The sequence below is a fragment of the Dromaius novaehollandiae genome, chromosome 24 (assembly GCF_036370855.1).
Source record: "Dromaius novaehollandiae isolate bDroNov1 chromosome 24, bDroNov1.hap1, whole genome shotgun sequence".
NCBI classification, from domain to species: domain Eukaryota; kingdom Metazoa; phylum Chordata; class Aves; order Casuariiformes; family Dromaiidae; genus Dromaius; species Dromaius novaehollandiae.
The window spans coordinates 1,325,972-1,345,406 of NC_088121.1; the positions used below are offsets into that span (position 1 = coordinate 1,325,972).

The window sequence follows — 19,435 nt, forward strand, 5'->3', positions numbered from 1 at the left end:
GAAGTCACGGTACTATGGGACCAGAGCATGGCCACAGAGGACAGAGGCAAAGACACTGTAGCTTCTTAGGAAGTCTATATTGCACAAGTACAGGAAACAAGGTACTCTTTAGCAGTTTCTTGCTTTATTTTGGTGTTTAAAATACATGTTGTCCCGGGGATGCTATGCAAACCCTGGAGGAGGATTTTGGAGGAGGTCCCGAGGCTGCTGCGGAGAAGCAGGAGGTAGCGCAGGAGGACTGAAACCACTTGAGTCAGGAATGCGCTGGCAATTGCTGGCAAACAATGGGCTGTATGCAGAGTGCTCAGCAATCAGCAGCTCCCATCTTTGACAGATGGCAATAAGTAAAGCACCAGAAACTGGCAGTAATTAGAAAAAGTAATATGAAAACGCTAGAATGTATTGTAGCAAGTCAGACCTGTTAATCAGGGTATTTTACCTCCTGTAAGGTAACAGAAATGTAAGGTGCTTGTGCTTCTTGGGTTGATATTTGGCTGTTAAAATAACTTCTTAAAACTGCATCTCCATTTTACTGCAGTTAAAGTAGATGGATGTTTTTTACTGCTTGCATTCCAAAAGCAGAGAATCTGCTTAGTCCCGTTCAAGGGCAGCGGTTGCGGAAAGGTGGCACATCTCTGGCGGGCAGCTCTCTCCCCTGCAGTGCACAGTCGTACAGGGTTTCATGGGCGGCTGTAAGACTGTGTGGTCTAATACTTGTGGGATTCTTGTAAGGTTCAAACTTCTACTGGCTAATGGTCCAGTTAAAAAAAAATCATATTCCTCTTGGGCAAAAAAGTGCCCCAGACTGTCCAAATGGGTTGGTATTTTTGCTTCTACTCAGTCCTGTGAATTAGCAATCATCTGTCCTGGGGCCCTCAGGCTGCTCAGGGAAAGAACTGCGTCTGTGCTGATTTCCTGAGATCACCTCTACCACAGGGCAGCTCTTCAAACACGCGGGCAGGAGCGTGGACACCACAGGCTGGCTGAGGGGATGTCTCATATCTGAACAAAACCCTGCTGTTTTTCCCTATGACCCTGCAGAAGGAGCCTTTTCATTTCGCTGGACCCTGTCAGCTGTGGGTCTCAGAATATGGTAGCTGGCAGGAGCACAGGAATTACGGGGGTTTGTACTGTGTTTATTACTCACCGTGGAGGCTTTTCAAAGTACAAACGCCCATTGCCTTCGGCTTTCAGCACACGCTGTTCCTGCCGGCCAGTTTACTCTTCGCACACGTTCCCGAGGGATGTGTCCGGGGCCGTCCTGTTTGGACACGCGTTCAGCGCTGCTGCGGAGTGCTTGAAGAGCTTATTTAGCTTCCCTGGTGGAAGGCCCGATGGTGTAACGCTAAGCCGAGCACAGCTCTCTCCGCAGTTACACCAGTGCTGCGCTGGACCTCGGCCTGCAGCATTTTGGGCAACTTCAGGTGCAGACAAACTGCCTGTGCTCCCCACCACCACCATGTACACGGGGCTGTGACCCCGCTCGGGACCTTCTGCTTCCCGCAGCTTTGATCCTCCAAGGATGTTACGTGGCTTTTGCCGTGCTCCAGCTCTGAAAAGCCCGCTGCCCTTCCTCAGCACACAGATGAGCCTAGTCTGCTCTTTGGGCGATAGCTTTAAGTTTACTTGAGCAGTCTTGCTGCCCTGCCCCGCTCTCCCCCTTGACTGACCCATGGAGAGCCGCCCTCGGGGTACCAGCGCAGCGGGACGGCTGCCTGCGACGGGGCAGCCTCCGCTCTCGCACCGCTGCGCTCCCGGACGCGGCGAAGGCACCGTGGCGGACTGTGCCGCGCTCCAGCAGGCAGAACGGAGCCAGGAGCGAAACACCCGTGCGAGTGCCCCGAGCCTCCCGCCGCTGCGCGGGAGAAGGGGGGGTTGCGCTAGCTGGGGACGGACGGGCCGAGGAACCGTAAGGTGTGCTGCAAGCCCGGTGCTCCGGAGAGCGCTCGCGATGGCTATCCACGAGCGAGACCCCCTGCTTTGGGAAGAGCTGGGAAACGGGGGGGAGCAGGGAAAGAGAGGGAGATGTCAGCAACTCCTTCCACCCTGGAGGGAGGAGGTCTGCCCCGGCGGCTGAGCAGAGCGCTGCCCCTTCCGTAACCTCCCAGCAGCGGGAAAGCAGAAGCAGAGCTGCGCTAGCGGAGGAGGCTCGCGTGCCTGCGCCCCAGCATCCCCCGAGACAAAGGTGTTCTGCCTGTGCTACCTGCACCCCCCCGGCCCCGGGACACCAGCTGCACAGTCAGTAGCTCTTTGCAAGAAATTTAAGCAGTCGTCATCACCGCCCCTTCAAAACAACGCAGCAAGCACCCTTTAGAAATAACACAGCAACCAGGAGATGACCCAGCTCGCAATTTTTCTGCAGCGTGCAGAGAGTGGGTGACTTAAGGGAGAGAGGAGAGGGTGTTTTTCCTTATCTGCTACCCTTCGCTGCTCTTCCTCCTTGTGGTCCTCCAGGAGAGTGCGGTCTCTCTGCTTTCCGAGTCCGTCCCGGTGCTCTGCCATCTCCTCCGCTTTGCTGCCCAGCTCCAGCTCCCTGGGAAGCTGCCCAGTTGTGCCCAGTTATGCCCAGTGCTGGAGAGAAACTGAAAGGGACGGGAGAGTCCAGCCAGGGCACGTCCGCTGCTCCAGTGCGCAGTCCCAAGCGGAGCTGCGGCTCCTTGCAGAACGACGCGCCGCAGACTCGGGTCCCGCTGCAGCTCTGGTGATAGCGTCGGATAAGAGAGGCGTCCGCAGCGGAGGAAGGACACGGGGCTCGGCCAGGCAGAGGACTGCGTCCCCGTGGCTTGGCCAAGGGCGCGAGAGCGGCACGCGGGCCTCGGCCGTGGGGTCAGGCGAGACGGAGCGTCTTGGCGCAGACGATCCTGTCGTCCTGCACCAGGTCCCACATGGCCAGCAGGGCGTCCGGCTCCAGCCTGTGCACCATGAGCAGGCTCCTGTAGAGACACGGGTCCCTGTTCATCGCGCTGCCCCTGCGCCGGCTGATCCCGAACGTCCGGAAGCCCAGGTGGGGCTCGGGCTTCACGCCCAGGCTCCGCAGGCACATGCCCAGGAACACGTCGTCGATGGGGAAGAGCGGGATGCGCTCGGAGGCCAGGAACAGCCTCTCGGCCAGAGGGGAAGCCATGAGGAAGCCGCCGCCGCCGGCGTAGGGCGGGTAGGGCCCGTCGTACAGCTCCCGAGGGATGTAGTACTTGCTCCGGGGGGAGCGGATGGGGAAGGCCCTGCTGATGATGTCGCCGACGAAGAGGGAGGAGAGGTCGCGGGCGCCGCGGCGGGACTCGAGGAAGTCGAGGACGTTGGCCGTGTGCACGAAGACGTCGTCGTCGCCCTTGAAGACGAAGTCCACGGCGGGGCAGTAGACGTGGAGCCAGCGCAGGAAGTTCACCTCCTTGAGGGTGAGGTTGTGGAAGGTGTCCAGGAAGTCCCACTGCAGCACGTCGCCGTGCGCGCGGTCCTCCTCCTCGAGGAGCCGCTGCACGGCCGGCGCCCGCTCGCCCGGCCCGGCCGTCCCCAGCAGGAAGAGGGTGCGCACGCGGCGGGGGGCCTCCCGCTCGCGCCCCCAGGTGCGCCGCACCGCCGCCCGGCGCGCAAAGTGCGGCGCCGCCGACTTGATGGCGAGGAGCAGCGCCACGCGCCCGCCCTGGCACTTCTCGGGGTGGTTCAGCAGCAGCGGGAAGTAGCGGCAGTGGCGGTGCCGCAGGAAGGCGTGGAAGCGGCCGTCCACCCGCTGCTGCCAGCCGGGCGCCGGCGGCTGCCACGGCCCGCAGCGGCTCTGCGCGACGCCCCAGGAGGCGGGCGGGGGCCGCGTGGCCCCCCGGCCCCCGCCGGGCGCCCGCAGCCCGCGCAGCGCCAGCAGCGCCAGCAGCAGGCAGGCGAGGCTCAGGCCGGCCTTGGGCTGCCGCCAGCGCGGGCGGCCGCGCTCCGGGCGGGCGGCGCTCCGCGGCGACATGGGGCCGTCGCCGGGCACCTCGCGGCGGTGCCTGCGGCCCTCGGAGGGCGGCGGCGGGCCGGAGCTGGGAAACGGCCGCCGCCCGCGGGGGAGGCGCGCAGCGGGGCACTCATGGGCGCCGCTGGCCCTCGGGGCGGCTCGCTCCCCGCGGGCGGCTCCTGCGGGCGGCCGGGCAGGGCGGCCGCCGCGCCGCCTCCGCCACGTCCCCCAGCGCTTCTTCCCGCCGGGGCCGGCGGCGCCCAGGCGCGGGCCGGCCGCCCCCTCTGGCGGCACCCCGGCCCCGGGCCGGCCCGCAGCGCCATCCCGCCACCGGGCCGCCGCCCCGCCCGCGGCCGCTGCCTCCCTCCCGGGGGAGGCCGCGGCCGGCACTGCGGCCCCGGGCGGGGGCGGGACCGGGACCGCCCCGTCCCGCCCCGCGCCGCGACGCCGCTGGCCCTCGGCGGGGCGCTCTAGGCTGGCGCGGCGCGGCCTCCGTAGAGGCGGCCGGGCTCTCTAGGCTGCGGCGGCGCGGTCTCTATGGTCACGGCGCGGCGCTCTGGGCTGCGGCGGCGCCGTCTCTATGGTGGCAGCGCGGCGCTCTAGGCTTCGGCGGTAGGGTCTCAATGGTGGTAGCGCGGCGCTCTGGGCGGCGGCGGCATCTCTATGGGCATGGCGCGGCGCTCTGGGCGGCGGCATCTCTATGGGCATGGCGCGGCGCTCTGGGCTGCGGCGGCGCGGTCTCTATGGTGGTAGCGCGGCGCTCTAGGCTGCGGCGGCGCCGTCTCTATGGTGAGGTTGCGGCGCTCTGGGCTGCGGCGGCGCCGTCTCTATGGTCACGGCGCGGCGCTCTGGGCTGCGGCGGAGCGGTCTCTATGGTGACGGCGCGGCGCTCTGGGCTGCGGCGGCGTCTCTATGGTGGTAGCGCGGCGCTCTAGGCTGCGGCGGCGCGGTCTCTATGGTGAGGGCGTGGCGCTCTGGGCTGCGGCGGCGCCGTCTCAATGGTGGTAGCGCGGCGCTCTAGGCTGCGGCGGCGCGGTCTCTATGGTGAGGGCGCGGCGCTCTGGGCGGCGGCGGCGCGGTCTCTATGGTGAGGGCGCGGCGCTCTGGGCGGCGGCGGCGCGGTCTCTGTGGCGGCGGCGCCATGGCGGCGGCGGCGTGGCCGGAGCTGGAGGCGGCGGCGCGCGAGCGGCGGCGGGAGCTGGCGCTGGCGGGGGCGGCGGTGGCGGAGGCGGAGCGCGTGGCGGCGGGCGGCGGGCGGCTGCCGGCGGCGCTGCTGGCGCTGCCGCTGCTGCAGTCGCTGGAGCTGAGCGGGTGCGCGGCGCTGCGGGAGCTGGGCCCGGGGCTGGCCGCCGCCCTGCCCGCGCTCCACACGCTGGTGCTGCGCGGCAACGCGCTGGGCCCCGCCGGGCTGGGCGCCGGGCTGGGCGGGCCGCTGCCGGCCCTGCGCGTCCTCGACCTCTCGGGCAACGGCCTGGAGGCGCTGCCGCCGCCGCTGGGCGGTGCGGGGCCGGGGCCGGAGTCGGAGCCCGAGCCCGAGCCCGGCGGCGCCCCGGCCTTCCCGCAGCTGCGCAGCCTCAACCTGGGCGGCAACCGGCTGCGGGAGCTGGGCCCGGGGCTGGCCCGCGCCGCGCCGCGCCTCCAGGCGCTGCTGCTCTCCGGCAACCGGCTCCGCGCACTGCCCGGCGGCCTCCTGCCGCCCCCCGCCGCCGCCGCCGGGCTCTTCCCGCTCCTCAGCCACCTGGAGGCCGCCGACAACGAGGTGGCGGAGCTGGGCGCCGACATCGCCGCCCTGCCGGCCCTCAAGGTGGGCGGGGAGGGGCCCCCGGGGGAGAAGGGGGGGTCCCGGCTCCCGGCAGGGGCTTTCAGGGGAGGAGGGGGTCCCGGGTCCAGGGAGGGGCCCCCGGGGGAGAAGGGGGGGGTCCCGGCTCCCGGCAGGGGCTTTCAGGGGAGGAGGGGGTGCCGGGTCCAGGGAGGGGCCCCCGGGGGAGAAGGGGGGGGTCCCGGCTCCCGGCAGGGGCTTTCAGGGGAGGAGGGGGTGCCGGGTCCAGGGAGGGGCCCCCGGGGGAGAAGGGGGGGGTCCCGGCTCCCGGCAGGGGCTTTCAGGGGAGGAGGGGGTCCCGGGTCCAGGGAGGGGCCCCCGGGGGAGAAGGGGGGGGGTCCCGGCTCCCGGCAGGGGCTTTCAGGGGAGGAGGGGGTGCCGGGTCCAGGGAGGGGCCCCCGGGGGAGAAGGGGGGCCCCGCGTCCCGGGGAGGGACCCCAGCCTGACGCCGGGGGTCTCTTGCAGAGCCTGGATGTCTCCAACAACCAGCTGACGGAGCTCCCGGCCGAGCTGGCCGACTGCCCCAGGCTGAAGGAGGTGAACTTCCGGGGCAACAGGCTGAAGGACAAGCGGCTGGAGAAGATGGTCAACGGCTGCCAGACAAAGTCCATCCTGGAGTACCTGCGGGTGGGAGGCCGCGGAGGCGGGAAAGGCAAAGCCGAGAGCGCGCGGGAGGAGAACAGGAAAAAGAAGAGAGAGAAACGTCAGAAGAAGGATAGCGGGGACGGGGAGCAAGACGAGCTGGAAGACGTCAGCAGGCTGCTGGTCAAGGTTCTGCACGTCTCTGAAAATCCCGCGCCCTTGACTGTCAAAGTGAGCCCGGGCATCAAAGACGTCCGGCCCTTCATCGTGTGCTGTGCGCTGAAAGGAGTGAACTTAAAGCCAGGAAACGCGTTGAAGAGGTTTCTGTCTGCCCAGGTAACTACTGCAGTCTTACGTTAGCGATCATTTGTAACGAGAGCACAATTAACAGCGCTATCATTAATATTAACCTTAGAGGAAAGTGCTGTGTCTGTCGCTGCTACTTGCACCATTCTTTTCCTATGGAGAAAGCGACCAAAGAGTCTTTCAGAAACTTAGGTTGAACTTTTCCTGTGCTTAGTAGCTGGTGTGATTACTGTAGGAGAGCGCTGCTGAATGATCTTTGATACCCGTCTCTGCGACAGGCTTCTTGCCCTGGTTTGTGATAACCAAACCCATTTCTTTTGAAAAACACAATAGGAGCTCAGATACTACCACGAGAGGGCAGTGGACATGTGTGCGTTTGTGTTGCCTGTATAACAACAGCTTGTTACTGTTGTTGAACCTGTTGAGAATTAATAATAAAACACACATTCATGCTGAAATCATCCTGGTTTGGCTTTAAGTACTCTAATCTGTGATAAAACTTCTTTTTGTACACTTAACCTGCAGGCTAAGGTATCATAAACAGAGAATTTCAGCTGGCACACTGCTCGCATGTCCGTTAGATGGCAGGTGGTAGCTTCCTGCAGATTTAGAGTTGTGTATTTGTGGTTTGTTTCCTGATCTAAAACTGCTCATTTCCAAATGAAGAAATACTTAACATATAATGCTCTACTATCCTTATATTTGGCTTGTAATTCAGATAAATTTATTTCCCCAGTTAAAAAGAAGAGATCCATGTTTAGCTTTTTGTATTAAAAAGCTCTTCCAAATGTGTTCAGACTCCATCCACATTATGCTTATTAAATTAGTCTGATAATGCTACAAACCTTAAATACAGAAGAATGCTGAACTCTAGAGGGAAGTAAATCATGCTGGTATGTTTTGATGACATTCTGTATGTTTCAGACTAAACTGCATGAAGACATCTGTGAGAAGCGAACAGCAGCCACAATTGCCACGCATGACTTGCAGCTGATCAAAGGTCCTCTGATATATGATGTTCAGCCTCCTGGTGAATTGAAGGTAGGGCCAGTGGCAATTGTAGCCCTTTGCCCTTTTTTGTTGTTTTGTTTTTGTTTTGTTTTTTTTCTTACTGTCATAGGTCCTAGAAAAACAAACACCAGGAGCTTTAATTTAGAAGCTGTACTAATGTCTTGCTCTCCTGCTTTAACAAACCCTGCTTAAACAAGCCTCACCAAGCTACTTCGTGTAATTCCAGGACCAGTCCAGAGTGCGTTTGTGTGAGGACTTAAAGTGACAGTAGTTGGAAACTAAAATGTGCTAAGAGGGAAAGCAGATGTAGCCTTTTTTTTTCTTTACAGACGTTCTGGTCTGCTTAATGTGTGCCTCTGCTTAGGATCGGTAGTGAAACACCAGTGCCTCCGTCACCCTTTCTGCTGTGTTGTGGTGTTACAACCTCAATGTTCCTTCTGTACGTGCTCGGATGTACCTGGAGCGCTAAACAGCCAAGCAGGTGCTCGTTCATGTGCGCACACCTCGACCGGTAGCTGCCTTCTAGGCAACGTAATTGAAATCAAATCAGGTTCTGTTAGTTTATCCCACTCATCACTTATTTATGGTGCTGCTTTCAAAGGAAAACAAATTTTGCCATACGTTCATGTGACAACCTCCTAGGCTGTACTTCATATGAAACTTCAATCCAGGAGATAAAAATGTTATTTTGAACTGGTGATCCTTACCTATTTACACCTATTTTTAGGATCTTACTGAACAAATTATCTCCAGAACTGATCTCACTGAAGACTGAATAGTTAGAATATGTTGACTCTTTGGAGCTGATCCAAGGTTTTTGTTGCATTCTGCTCACTAGACCCATTGAATTTGTAACTTTTTTGTGCAAAAAGCCTACTCTTCAGGGGTGTAGTCCTTGTTTTCATGGCAGTATGCAGAGCCTTTTGTGCATAGCTGCTGCTGTGGTACAGGAATTTCTCACATCCTTCAGTGTATGGTCACAATGAAAGAACTGGTTAAGAAAACTGGTGAATGAGTCTGCTATTTGAGAGGGTGTTGTAGCCCATGGGAAGCTCTGGGCTGAATGTGATCATAGTAATTCACATGAAATAGGAAGTAGATTTCCAGACTGAATGAGGTTAGGAATCACGACACTTCTTCAATAACAAAAAACCTTTCTGTGTTAACGGTTTCGCAGATACTCAGAGATTTTTTTTCTTCCCTGTTGGAGGGAGAACTGTGTTGCAGAAGATACAGGATTTACCAAAACTGTAGTAAAATTACTCCCTAGGTCATGATACAAAGCCATTTATCTCAATTGCTTGGGCTATTTGGTCCAACGTGTTGCATGACCAAATAGAAAATAGTCTTCAGGCAAAGAGGCTTTGAGTAGTTATTATGTGAAGTATATGAACTTGCTGTATTGTCTGCTGGATGGCATGACTAGTAATAAAATTGGGGAGCCAGTCTTCAGTATTTAAACAGAACTGGGAAAAATGCCTGGCATTGGGTTTTCTTGTATCAAGTAGCTGGATCAAAGAAAGAAGCACTGGCAGCAAATATCACAGAATATGCCCTGAAATACAAGTGATGTTTCAAAAGCAGTCAGGAACACGCTTATGCAAAGAATTCCCTTGTGTTGCTAAGGTGACAAGATAAAGTACACAATCTAACTACATCGGAATAGCTAGGAAGACTATTAAGCAGAACAATGATATATTTGAACACTTGACAGAATCTGCTGTTGTTTGATTCCATGCAGTGTCTAGAAATACAAAGTTCGTTGTAAGTAATTTCACTTAAAATATGTTTCAGTTATCTTTTTGCTTACAAAAGACTGTTAATAACCACAGTGTTTGAGTTGCTCTTAATATCAAATGTTTCCTTTTCTTGTATGGTGTAGATAGTGCCCCTAGGTCGAAAGGAGATCAAGGCAAAGGATCTTGTCCGTCAGCTGCAGTTAGAAGCTGAGGAGCAGAGGAAACAGAAGAAGCGTCAAAATATCTCTGGATTGCACAAGTCAGTATTCTGTCTTTCAGTTTTTCTTTGAGTGAATTCTAGTAATTCATATTCGTATGGAAAAACAGCATAGAAGAAAAATGCAATCAAATAAATAGTGAAACAAGTTTTCTAATGCTATTTGGAATAACAAACTCAGCATGAGCTTTTAGGACTTGAAGTGAAAAACACTGAGCTAAATTTTGCATAAACAGTAACACTGACTAAAACTAGGTCGATGAGTGACTTCCATTATTTCTAGCTGCATTAAGAGTAAATTACTGTCACATGAACTGTCCTTAAAGATGAACACCAAATAAAAGAATAGAGTAGCAAATAAAAGGGAGCCAAAGAGAAATTAAATGTTATGCACATTCAGTAAATTAAGCAATTCACAGGTGTTGTAAATTGGCATGTAACGGCAGATGAACTATATATAAAGCAAAGCATCACTCTGCCCTGTTCTGTTTACTGCTTATGTAGGGGTCACTACCCATATCCATCACTCATGCAGCTTGGGGAAATTTGCAGGTACATAGTGGGAGAACTGTATATTGCAGTAAGTAATAGGGAAAATCAAATAAGTCAGCTGGAAGAATCAGAAAATGGACTGTCTGGTGTTCCTGTTTGAGCACTGGGATCTCTGAAAGCATTAGAAGCACGTCAATTTACTTTGACAGTGTGGACATAAAAATGTGAGTTATTTCCTAGTACTAGCCCATCACTTCCTGTAGCTAGTGGCTTTTCTCTTGTTAGCTGTATCACCATGATAACGTCTTGCTGAATTTTGGTGCTCTAATTTCTGTCTGTGATACGTGGTAGCTCACGAACACGCTAACAGTTTTGCAGCTATTTTCTGCCAGTATGTCCAGCTGCTGTTTCAGTTACTCACTCACTTTGCTTTTTTTCTTGGCAGGTATCTTCAGTTACTGGATGGCAAAGATAACTATCCGTGTCTTGTGGATGCTGAGGGTGTTGTTATTTCTTTCCCACCAATAACCAATAGTGAGAAAACAAAGGTACAAACTATTAGTCTCTGTTAGAGTGGAAACACATTAATCAGAACTAAACAGTGATTTTTTTTTTCTACTGAGGACCATTTAGCTCCAGACTCCAAGATATGCGCGAGTCTGTGAAGCTTATGGTCACATTCCAAATACAAATCTTCAAAACCTGAATCTTCTGCGCTAGAGTATCAGATTGAGATGAATCTCAAAGGGTTAAATTTTACATTTGCAGTTCGCAAAGCTATGGCAGGCTGCTCCAAAGGTACCAGTTTTCCTTTGCAGATATGTCTTTATTGAGCGGCAAAGAGAAGGGCAGGAATACAGATTTTTACTTGTAAAGAAAGGGAGTTCCTTGCGTGTGGTTCTGAATGCCTCTCATTCAGTTTTTGTATTCTGAGAAATGTTGCCAAATAACTGAATGAGTATGCTCTGATTCATTACTCGCTTTACCTTTGAAATCCTTACAGATTAGAAAAAACACGTGTGATCTATTTCTAGAAGTGACAAGTGATGCCAGTTTACAGATATGCAAAGATGTCATGGATGCACTAATTCTGGTAGGTAATTGAATAAAATAATCCGATTTGTTCTTGGTGTGCTTCTTAGTGACACGCTTAAGTGCTCATACATTGGAAAAGAACAGAGAAGTTGATTTCTTTCTTTACTTCCTCTTCCATTTTTGCTGTATCTCAAGAGGTTATTATATGCTTATCTCCTGAGTGACTGGCAGACTTTAAAAACCTGCCAAGGATATGTTGTGTTACCACAGCTGGAAATATACGGCTTGACTTTCAAAACCTTCACCTTGTTAGTGAACTCATGGCTTCAGTAGCCATTAAGAAATTCTTTTAGGGAGGTTTCTCACGTGAGCTTGCTTAGTTCCTAGCATTATTATAGAACTATCTTTCAGATACAAAGAGCAGGTGAAAGAGGAGCTTGGTGATAAAACCTAGACATTTGCCTAAAACAAAGTCACCTTGTTCCAAATGCAGTTAATTTTATGTTAAGGAAACTATACTAGCAGTGGGATGGTTTCAGTAAATGCTGTTCAGCATGCTTTCTTCTAATGAAGACTTTCTTACTGAAGATGGTGAAGCTTAGTGTATGGCTGGTACAGCATAGCATCCTACTGAATATTTTGCAACAAAAATAAATGTGAGTTTTGTCGTCCAGTTCACGTGAGCTTTAGAACTTATTATTGAAGGTTAACTGAGTTGTCTAGTTGACACAAGGCAGTAACGGAGACATCTTGAAATGCAGTGAAAGCAAACTCATTAATGGTGATCTTGTAGCAGGCTCTTTTTGCTTAGAATCAAGTGCTCTGCCAAAGACTGAGTTCTGTATTTAAAACAAAACAAACTATTCAGAAGGAGCAGGTGCGCAATAAGAATACAGCAGTGGTAACTTCAAAGGTTCTTTCAATTTCCTGAAAGATTCTAACACACTGAAGAATGTTTTTGTGCAAAGAGTCCTCCAGGGGCAGGCCAGATTTGTATCTTGAAAACAACTTTGAATTGCTCAGAGAGCACAGATGCAGTGTTCATGTTTATTTTAATCTTGTTTTCTGTATTTTGCTTTTAACAGAAAATAGCAGAACTAAACAGATTCACCTTGGAAAATAGGGAAGAAGACTCAGGCTCAGATAATGAATCTGATGCTCTTTGTGGACCAGTGAATTTGAATCCTGGGCAAAATGTACAGCAGATGAATTCTCCATTGGTAGTGGAGCAGGTTCGAGTGGTGGACACAGATGGAAACTTGAAAGTACTTTATCCTTCAAAAACTGACCTAACCACAGTTTCCTCTCTTCTGACTGTAATACGTTAGCAGCTATCGAATCTAAGAGAAGTGTTTGGTTTTCATCTTTTTCATGTTCAAGAATGCAACTTGTACACGGTGAGATTGTTACTTTATTTTATTTTATTTTAAAGAAAGGTGCAGTGTATCCTGCCTTGGTATGTAAAAACTTTTAAGTCTGATCAAGCTATGGCAAGGATTATTGCATTCTTTCAGCCTTAATAAAAAATTACCACTGTTCTGACCAGTTAGAGACATTGGTACCTCCAAAGGCAAACTTAAAAGCAAAGGTGGTATTGGAAGTTAGAATGCATTAACTTGTAGACAGAAACATTATAGCATGATAGCAGTTTATAAAACAGATGCAGTCATATTTTTCCGCAAGATCACTATTTCTTCCTGGTAGTTTTCCACTGGATTGTTATTTTAGTAGCTAAACTGAAAAATCCAGTAGATGCCAGCATTGAAACTAACCAAGTTATATGCTGTATACCAGTACTAGAGACAGAATGCCAAAATACTTGGCTAACATACCATCAAAAGGTATGGTATTTAAGGAAGGTTTACATTAATTAGGGCCTTGGGTTTTTTGTGCAGTTCTGCATAACTTAATTTTTATATCTGGAGTAATCATGAAACACTGAAAATTCTGCATCTTTTAAAAATGTTCAATCAAATTGCTGTTGGAACTTGAGCAATGAGCTTTAAAGTGATAGTTTCTGCAGTGTTCTCGCATTAACACAGCTTCCACTTCTAAATGGAGTCAGCTGAATCGACTGCAGGGGGGCTTTGTTTCCCAGTGCGTTTTACAGCTATAATCCATCGTTGTGGAAATACCAGGTGTACTGAACTTGTGTATCCGTTGAGTTAGCTGTTGATCAAGCACTGGGTTTATTCTTGCTCGTGAAGTTCACCTCCGTTCAGAGGGCTCACATTGGTCTGCATCACCACTATTAATGCTCCCCTATCTGCCTGGGATAAAGCCCTCTTGCCCCAAAGTGATCCTAGTGGAGTTCTCCATCACACTTCGATGTGAAAAGTGTCGAGGGGGGACACCTTCCAAAGTACGGGTGGAGTCGTCGTAATTCTTGCGGTCTGTGGGTGATTTTTTACATCCTGGCTACTAACTGTGTAAATGCAAACCTCCCCACAAGCTAGGGTGATGAACAGATTCACTTCTTTTTCCTGTTAAAAATGTCACAAAGCTCTAACTGAACTTCCAGATACTTTGACAAATATGTTCACAATTTGGGTTTTGCAAATTGAATGGAATAATAAAATGATTGTTGCAGTGATAATGTCACAGTCACTTGTTTCAGCATTGGTGAATTTTCCACTTGTAGCTATACAAATCAAACTCATAATCAGTTCCCTATGCAGTTTGTCCCCCAGCCTATACAGTTTCCTGAGAATTATTCTGTCCCGGGTGCAAGACCTTCATTTGTCTTTGAACTTCATGAGACTTCTTTCAGCCTGTTTCTTCATTCCTCCTGGCCTGAGTTTGGTCTCATCCACAGACTTGGTGAGGGTGTATTTTGTCCCATCAAACATAGGGAAGAAAATGGGCAGTGAAATGGGAAGTAGCATAAAGCTTGGACTGGGAGTTTGCCAAGGCAAAGAAGGATCACCAGCTACTGAATTTTGAGCTTGGCACTGGTGATCTCTCTAGTGTATTTTTATATCAGTGCTGTCTTAACTCTCCTAAAAGACATGGATCGGACTACTAAATTTTGGCAGGTTTGCAAGACTGACCTGATCCTAATTAGAGAAGCTTAGCGATGCATCCTTACGCATTTGTGATTATATGGAAAAGGAGGGCAGTTGACAACAGTGAAGTGAACTCGCCAAAGCAGCTATTGTATGCCACAAAAATGGTAACTTAACTTCTCCTAGTTACTTTTATCTGATCAGTGCTAAGTAGTACTTAACTCCCCTTGTGAAGTGGAATAGTCCTACGACTAATGACTTACAGTGAATTGTGCTCTGAGTCCTCAGTTTCATCTGTCAGAAAACAATCCAATTAGATATTCCTGCAGAACTTGATTTAGGTCGAATACGAACAGTTTAATTTGTCAGTAAGTCACTGTCTGAAAACAAAACCACAGGAGCCTGAAGGTGGTGACGTGTTCAGACTGACTCAGCTATTAGGATTTGTTTTCAGGCACCAGAAGATACTACTTTAAGGGACTCTTTCTGCTGCTCTTAGAATTGGTAGAGGATGAAGTAGACGTGTCGAGGCTGTAGAGAGGTGGGACCTTGACACCTTTCTGTTTCAGCATCTGGTGGAACTCCATCCGCTCGTTAATAATTTTCTGAAAATCAGAGATGTGCAAAGGGATACAAAAGCATTAGACTGACAGTGGTACTCTAAAGTGTTTTCTTGTCTCAGCAGCTCCCCGCTAGCTCATAGAAGCAGAGTTCCAAGGAGCCACATACCTGCATTGCCTCCAGCACCTCCTCATCAGTCAGTTCTGCCTGGGGAGACTTGCTGCCTGCAGCACTGAACGTGGCCTGAATTATTTTGCTTCGATATCTTTCAAACTTTTGATAAAAGAGGAAAGAAGTAGGTACGTTTAGTCTTTGTGTGATTGCCCAGCACTTTCATGGAGTTTACTCTGAGACAGAGATACTTATGTGTCTTCTATGCTGTCAGACTTGAAAAAAGTTGCGAGTGAGTGATGAAGTGGAAAGCCTGTTCTTGTGAAATTATGGGCAGACTATAGCATGGGCAGTTTGAGTGGGCTTCACTGGGAGCTGCACATGCTTTGTGATAATGATGTTTCCAGATGGAAAGTACCTTTTGTGTATCAAAGCCGTGCTTCCTACAGGAGGCTTGAGTTAGGCCCCCAGGGAGTCTGTGCACACCAAATGACAAAGTAACAGGTATCACCTTAATGCCAGGAAGGATATTAGAAGTCTGGTGATGTTAACAGTTCTGTACTCAAGTTTCTTGAGGGTTTCTGGTATTTAAGGTCTATTTGCTTTGCCACTGAAACAAGCTGTGTGCTAAAAAGCTGGGAAGCAAATGGACTGAATTGCCTGCTCCTCTAGCCCTGTTGCTGCAAAGGGAAATCCAGCTTCCTTCTCTGCCCTGGAAGCAAAGGACTGCAGCGCCCTGGTAAGTCTCCTGCTGTGTTTCTGCCCAGAAATGGCTCTAAGCTTTGTGATTCTCTGCTTGAAATGGTCGAAGTGCCTCTTAAGAGGGAGGGAGGAATCTGAAGTGAAAGAGGCTGCATTTACCCTGCTGGTGATGCATTGGAGTGCTACTCTAGTTTGCTGCTCCATGTGCTGCAGTGCGTCAGCTTGGCTCTGGATGGCCTCCTGTGCCCGTTGCTGCTCTCGGATGTGGTATTCGTGGAGCAGAACCTTTGCCTGCAGCTGGCTGACTGTGCTCTGCAAATCACTGATCAGCTTGTTCTGCTCGGCCAGTTTGGATTCTTGTTTTGCAGCGGTCTGTGGAGACATAAATCAAGCCATTACAGAATGAGTGAGGAAGAAAGTGGTCAGGCTCAGCCACATCTTCCCCATATCTGGTCCAAATCCTTCTCATATTTCCCAGACAGAATGCACAGACTTACAAAACTTGTCAGTACCAGTAACCATTAGTATGTTGGGATTTTCTCCAAAGCTACTGTGCTGAGTAATATTTATATTTAGAGCAGTTGAAAGCAGCAAGTTTGCTATTAGAAAAAATAATCGAGCAGTAAAATAAACTCGGGAAGTGAGATATTCACAGTAACTTAATTTGGATTTTTTTCATGGGACAAACGCCCCCAGGCCTAAAAGAAGCATAGCTGAGCAGTCAGTACTAGAATTCTCCATAATTCAGCATGGGACTTGGCACCAAATTCACCTGTCGAAGACTGCAGTTCTCCTTCTCTATTGTTGCCATCATTTCTTCATGTTTCCGTTCTTCCCTCAGGTTGCAAAACTAAGAGAAAAGATTTTATGCTTCAGGTTTGCAGTTCACAACTGAACTTCTGTTTCAGTAGAAAGGGAACTGTTTGATGAAGACCCAACCTCCCCACTGCCAGCTCCCTTAACAATAACGGTCAGTGTGCTGGCAGGGCACTACCTTGGTAGACATAGCGTGTAGCTGATTCTCTCGCTCTCTGAGCTCCTTTTGGAGCATTTCCTTTTCAGATTTGGTTCTCCGAAGCTGGGATTCTTGGATCTCCAGTTGTCTTTGCAAGGAAGAGATAGCACCTGTAAAGTTGGAGCACTGCTATAAGTAAACTGAATCCCTGTCAAAAACTGCCTGAAGCCTTTTTCAGGTAAGCCTCAGCAGACCTGCTCTCATAACCATCTGAGTATAGACTGGGTGAAGTTAAAACTACAGCCATAATGAGACTAATTAATAATGCATTTCATAGTACTTTGCTGTGATATACAATAAACTCATCTAACCTCATCTTGTGAGTAGAAGCTATTCTTAGGGCTAGTAGTGCCAGTAATATAAGCACAAGTTTGCCAGAGTGCCAAAACCCTTCTGGGTGCCCCAGGATACTGGTCAGGACTTTTTGTGCAAGGCTTTGTCATGCACGTCTAAGAGGAGGGAGAGAGTGGCTTCAAAATAAGTGTCATTTCTGAACCACTCTGAAAACAAGTGAAAGCAGGAGGTTTCACCCTCATGAGAACCTAAGCTAGATTTTTTTTCCAAGATAAACAGAATTGCAAAAGAACAAACTTGGTAACTAGTAAAAATGGTCTCAGGCTTTTGGCTGCCATTTCCCGTGATACCTGTGGCCATGTCGTAGTCATTTTTTGCCTTCTGCAGTTCTTCACAGAGCTCTTGGTTGGCTTTCTGGAGTTCAGTGACCTTAGCCATCACTGCCTGCCCCTCTGCTTCTGGCTGCTCCTGAAAGGCCCTTTCAGCATCCACGTCACTGAGAACTTCTTCAGCGACTTCTTTACTTGGGCTCTTTTGTTCCGTTTCTGTATACTATAAAGACAGAGGAATAAGGATTTTTAAGGCTTTAATAAAGCCTTGTATAGAGAGACATGGATTCGTAACTGGAGCCAAAATGTTTTAGGGAAAGCTCGTGCGCTATTGCTTAGCCCCCAAGGAGGTGGGAAAAAGACAGCTTCACAGGCGGAATCAAGGGATACAGTGGTGTGTAACTACACATGCTCGTGCCGTTGTAATGTCACTGCTTTCGGTATGTCTGGCTGCATGTGGGATGTCTTTCACCTTCCTTTCCAGCTCCTGTAGTTCTTGCTGGTTTCATATAAAGCCCTTGGATAAGTGGGCAATCTTCAAGTCCAAACTTTTGTCATGACACCTGAGTTTTAATTTTAAGCATGCCACTTCCTCTCTCAGACTTTTCTTGATGCTGCTTGATGTGATGCTGCTGTCGTCCCTTGAGCTTGTTAAACTGAAAATCTGTGACTCACCGTTACTAGTGAGCAGTTGTGAGGATACATTTCTCTGCAAGGGAAAAATGAGGGCGACAGAAGCAACAACAAGTCTCAATACAGAAAACTCCTTTCTCAGTTGGAGCTTAAGTACATAAAGGATAAAATTTGAACAAAACCCTCAGTGCGTCGGAGGGTTTTCGGCAGAAGTGGCTTTACCAGAAGAGCTGTGGAGGCTCACTGCTGCCAGTTAGCCTCCCCATCCCCCTGTGGCTCTGATGAGCATAGCCGGTCAGTGGCCTTTCCAAATGGCACTGCTTCCCTGCTATTCCTGCCTCGAGTGCTTTGGCTTTTGAAGGGCAGTCAGCTTTCATGTGACCCACAGCCGCTCTTTAGAGCAAACGACAGACAGCCTCAGTGCGTGCGACAGGAGTAGTTACCGCCTCTGTGACAGCAGCGTCCTTGAGCAGGTCCAGCTGCTGCTTCAGACTCCCCACCTCTTCTCGGAGGACAGAGATCATGCTGTCCTTCCTTGCACACTCCGTCTCGTACTGTGAGAGACGATTAATCTCCTCTCCCAGTGCCATCAGATGCTGTTCCTGCGTACAGAGAAGTATTAATGCGCATTTAAAACAACACAGCTGTAATTCACCAGTCTGTTAGAGATGAGAGAGGTGGATGAAGAACTAAGGAGTTAAGGAGTACATTAGTTACTGCATTTTAGTACCTATCCATTTTGTGTAGATTTTCTACTGTCTGACCACACAGAGGATCCCAGGTTCCTACATCCCCCTTTACCTCTTCCACCTCTGTATGTCCTGTATGCTCCATTCCGAAATGGAGTCACACCATCCACGGAGCACTGGCAGGGAAACGCTGTTCGGCTCGGCCGGCCGGCTCGCCAGGCCGCGATACGTTGCTTTGATCGCTCGCTCGAGCAGCGGTCGCAGGAGGCTGTGCTTAGCGAAGCCGCGAGCCCCGTTAACTGCCCTGTCTCCAAGGGTCCGGCGGGGTCTGCTCACCTTCTCGGAAATGACGCTGAAGTACCAGGGCGCGCCGGCATCCGAATGTCCCTCCTGTCCCCCCTCCGGACTTGCTCCTGCAGAAAAATGCTTCCGTTCAGGGTCCTCCTACCCGCTTCGGTCACTTTGAGCGTGCTGGAGGTCGTCTGCCGTGCGGAGGAACGGGAAGTACAAGTAGGAGAAGGGGTATCTGGCACGGAGGGTTCACAGCAACACCTGCTCTGCGTGGCGGCTCTTGCAGCGGTGTGGACGTGGCGTCAGCTCTAGCTCTAACGGGAGAAGGGAGCTACGAGCGATGCACGGGACTTGGAGAAGCGATGAGGAAAAGAGGAAGCGGTGTCGCCGGCAGTTGCCCCACGGGAAAGCGGGCGCAGGACGGAGCGCCCCGGCCGCCTCACCCCCCTCGCGGCCCTTACCGAGCCGGGACGTCGAAGTCGCTCTGTTGCTGGTGCCGAGGCAGCGGGGGCGCCCGGGGGAAGGTCTCCGCAGCTCTCCCGCCTGCTCGGGCGCGGGCTGCCGCGGGCGAGGAGGCGCCGCGTCCCTCCCCTGCAAAGCAGCAGCAGGTAAGGCCGCGCCGGCGAGCGGGGAGCGGGCAGCGGGCAGCGCGTCCCGGGCCGGCGGCGGCTCCCAC

The 19,435-nt window shown here is 51.5% G+C and overlaps 3 protein-coding genes across 3 annotated transcripts; 1 reads left to right on the forward strand and 2 right to left on the reverse strand.

The window, feature by feature from the left end:
* Window positions 1–102: 102 nt before the first annotated feature.
* Window positions 103–4,369, reverse strand: LOC112981139 (UDP-GlcNAc:betaGal beta-1,3-N-acetylglucosaminyltransferase 7-like). The gene has a single exon (XM_026096540.2). The coding sequence runs from the start codon at window positions 3,947–3,949 to the stop codon at window positions 2,828–2,830; it is 1,122 nt and encodes a 373-aa protein (XP_025952325.2). The 5' UTR covers window positions 3,950–4,369; the 3' UTR covers window positions 103–2,827.
* Window positions 4,370–5,021: 652 nt separating this feature from the next.
* Window positions 5,022–13,725, forward strand: LRRC47 (leucine rich repeat containing 47). The gene is made up of 7 exons (XM_064525397.1): window positions 5,022–5,732; window positions 6,213–6,665; window positions 7,560–7,676; window positions 9,529–9,644; window positions 10,540–10,642; window positions 11,098–11,187; window positions 12,215–13,725. The coding sequence occupies exons 1-7, from the start codon at window positions 5,070–5,072 to the stop codon at window positions 12,455–12,457; spliced, it is 1,785 nt and encodes a 594-aa protein (XP_064381467.1). The 5' UTR covers window positions 5,022–5,069; the 3' UTR covers window positions 12,458–13,725.
* CCDC27 (coiled-coil domain containing 27) lies at window positions 13,629–19,333 on the reverse strand. Its single transcript, XM_064525400.1, has 8 exons — window positions 18,805–19,333; window positions 18,223–18,381; window positions 17,168–17,369; window positions 16,503–16,633; window positions 16,281–16,358; window positions 15,668–15,880; window positions 14,864–14,968; window positions 13,629–14,739 (listed from the first exon to the last, which is right to left on the reverse strand). Exons 2-8 carry the CDS (start codon window positions 18,367–18,369, stop codon window positions 14,602–14,604), a joined length of 1,014 nt encoding a protein of 337 aa, XP_064381470.1. The 5' UTR covers window positions 18,370–18,381; window positions 18,805–19,333; the 3' UTR covers window positions 13,629–14,601.
* Window positions 19,334–19,435: the final 102 nt, after the last annotated feature.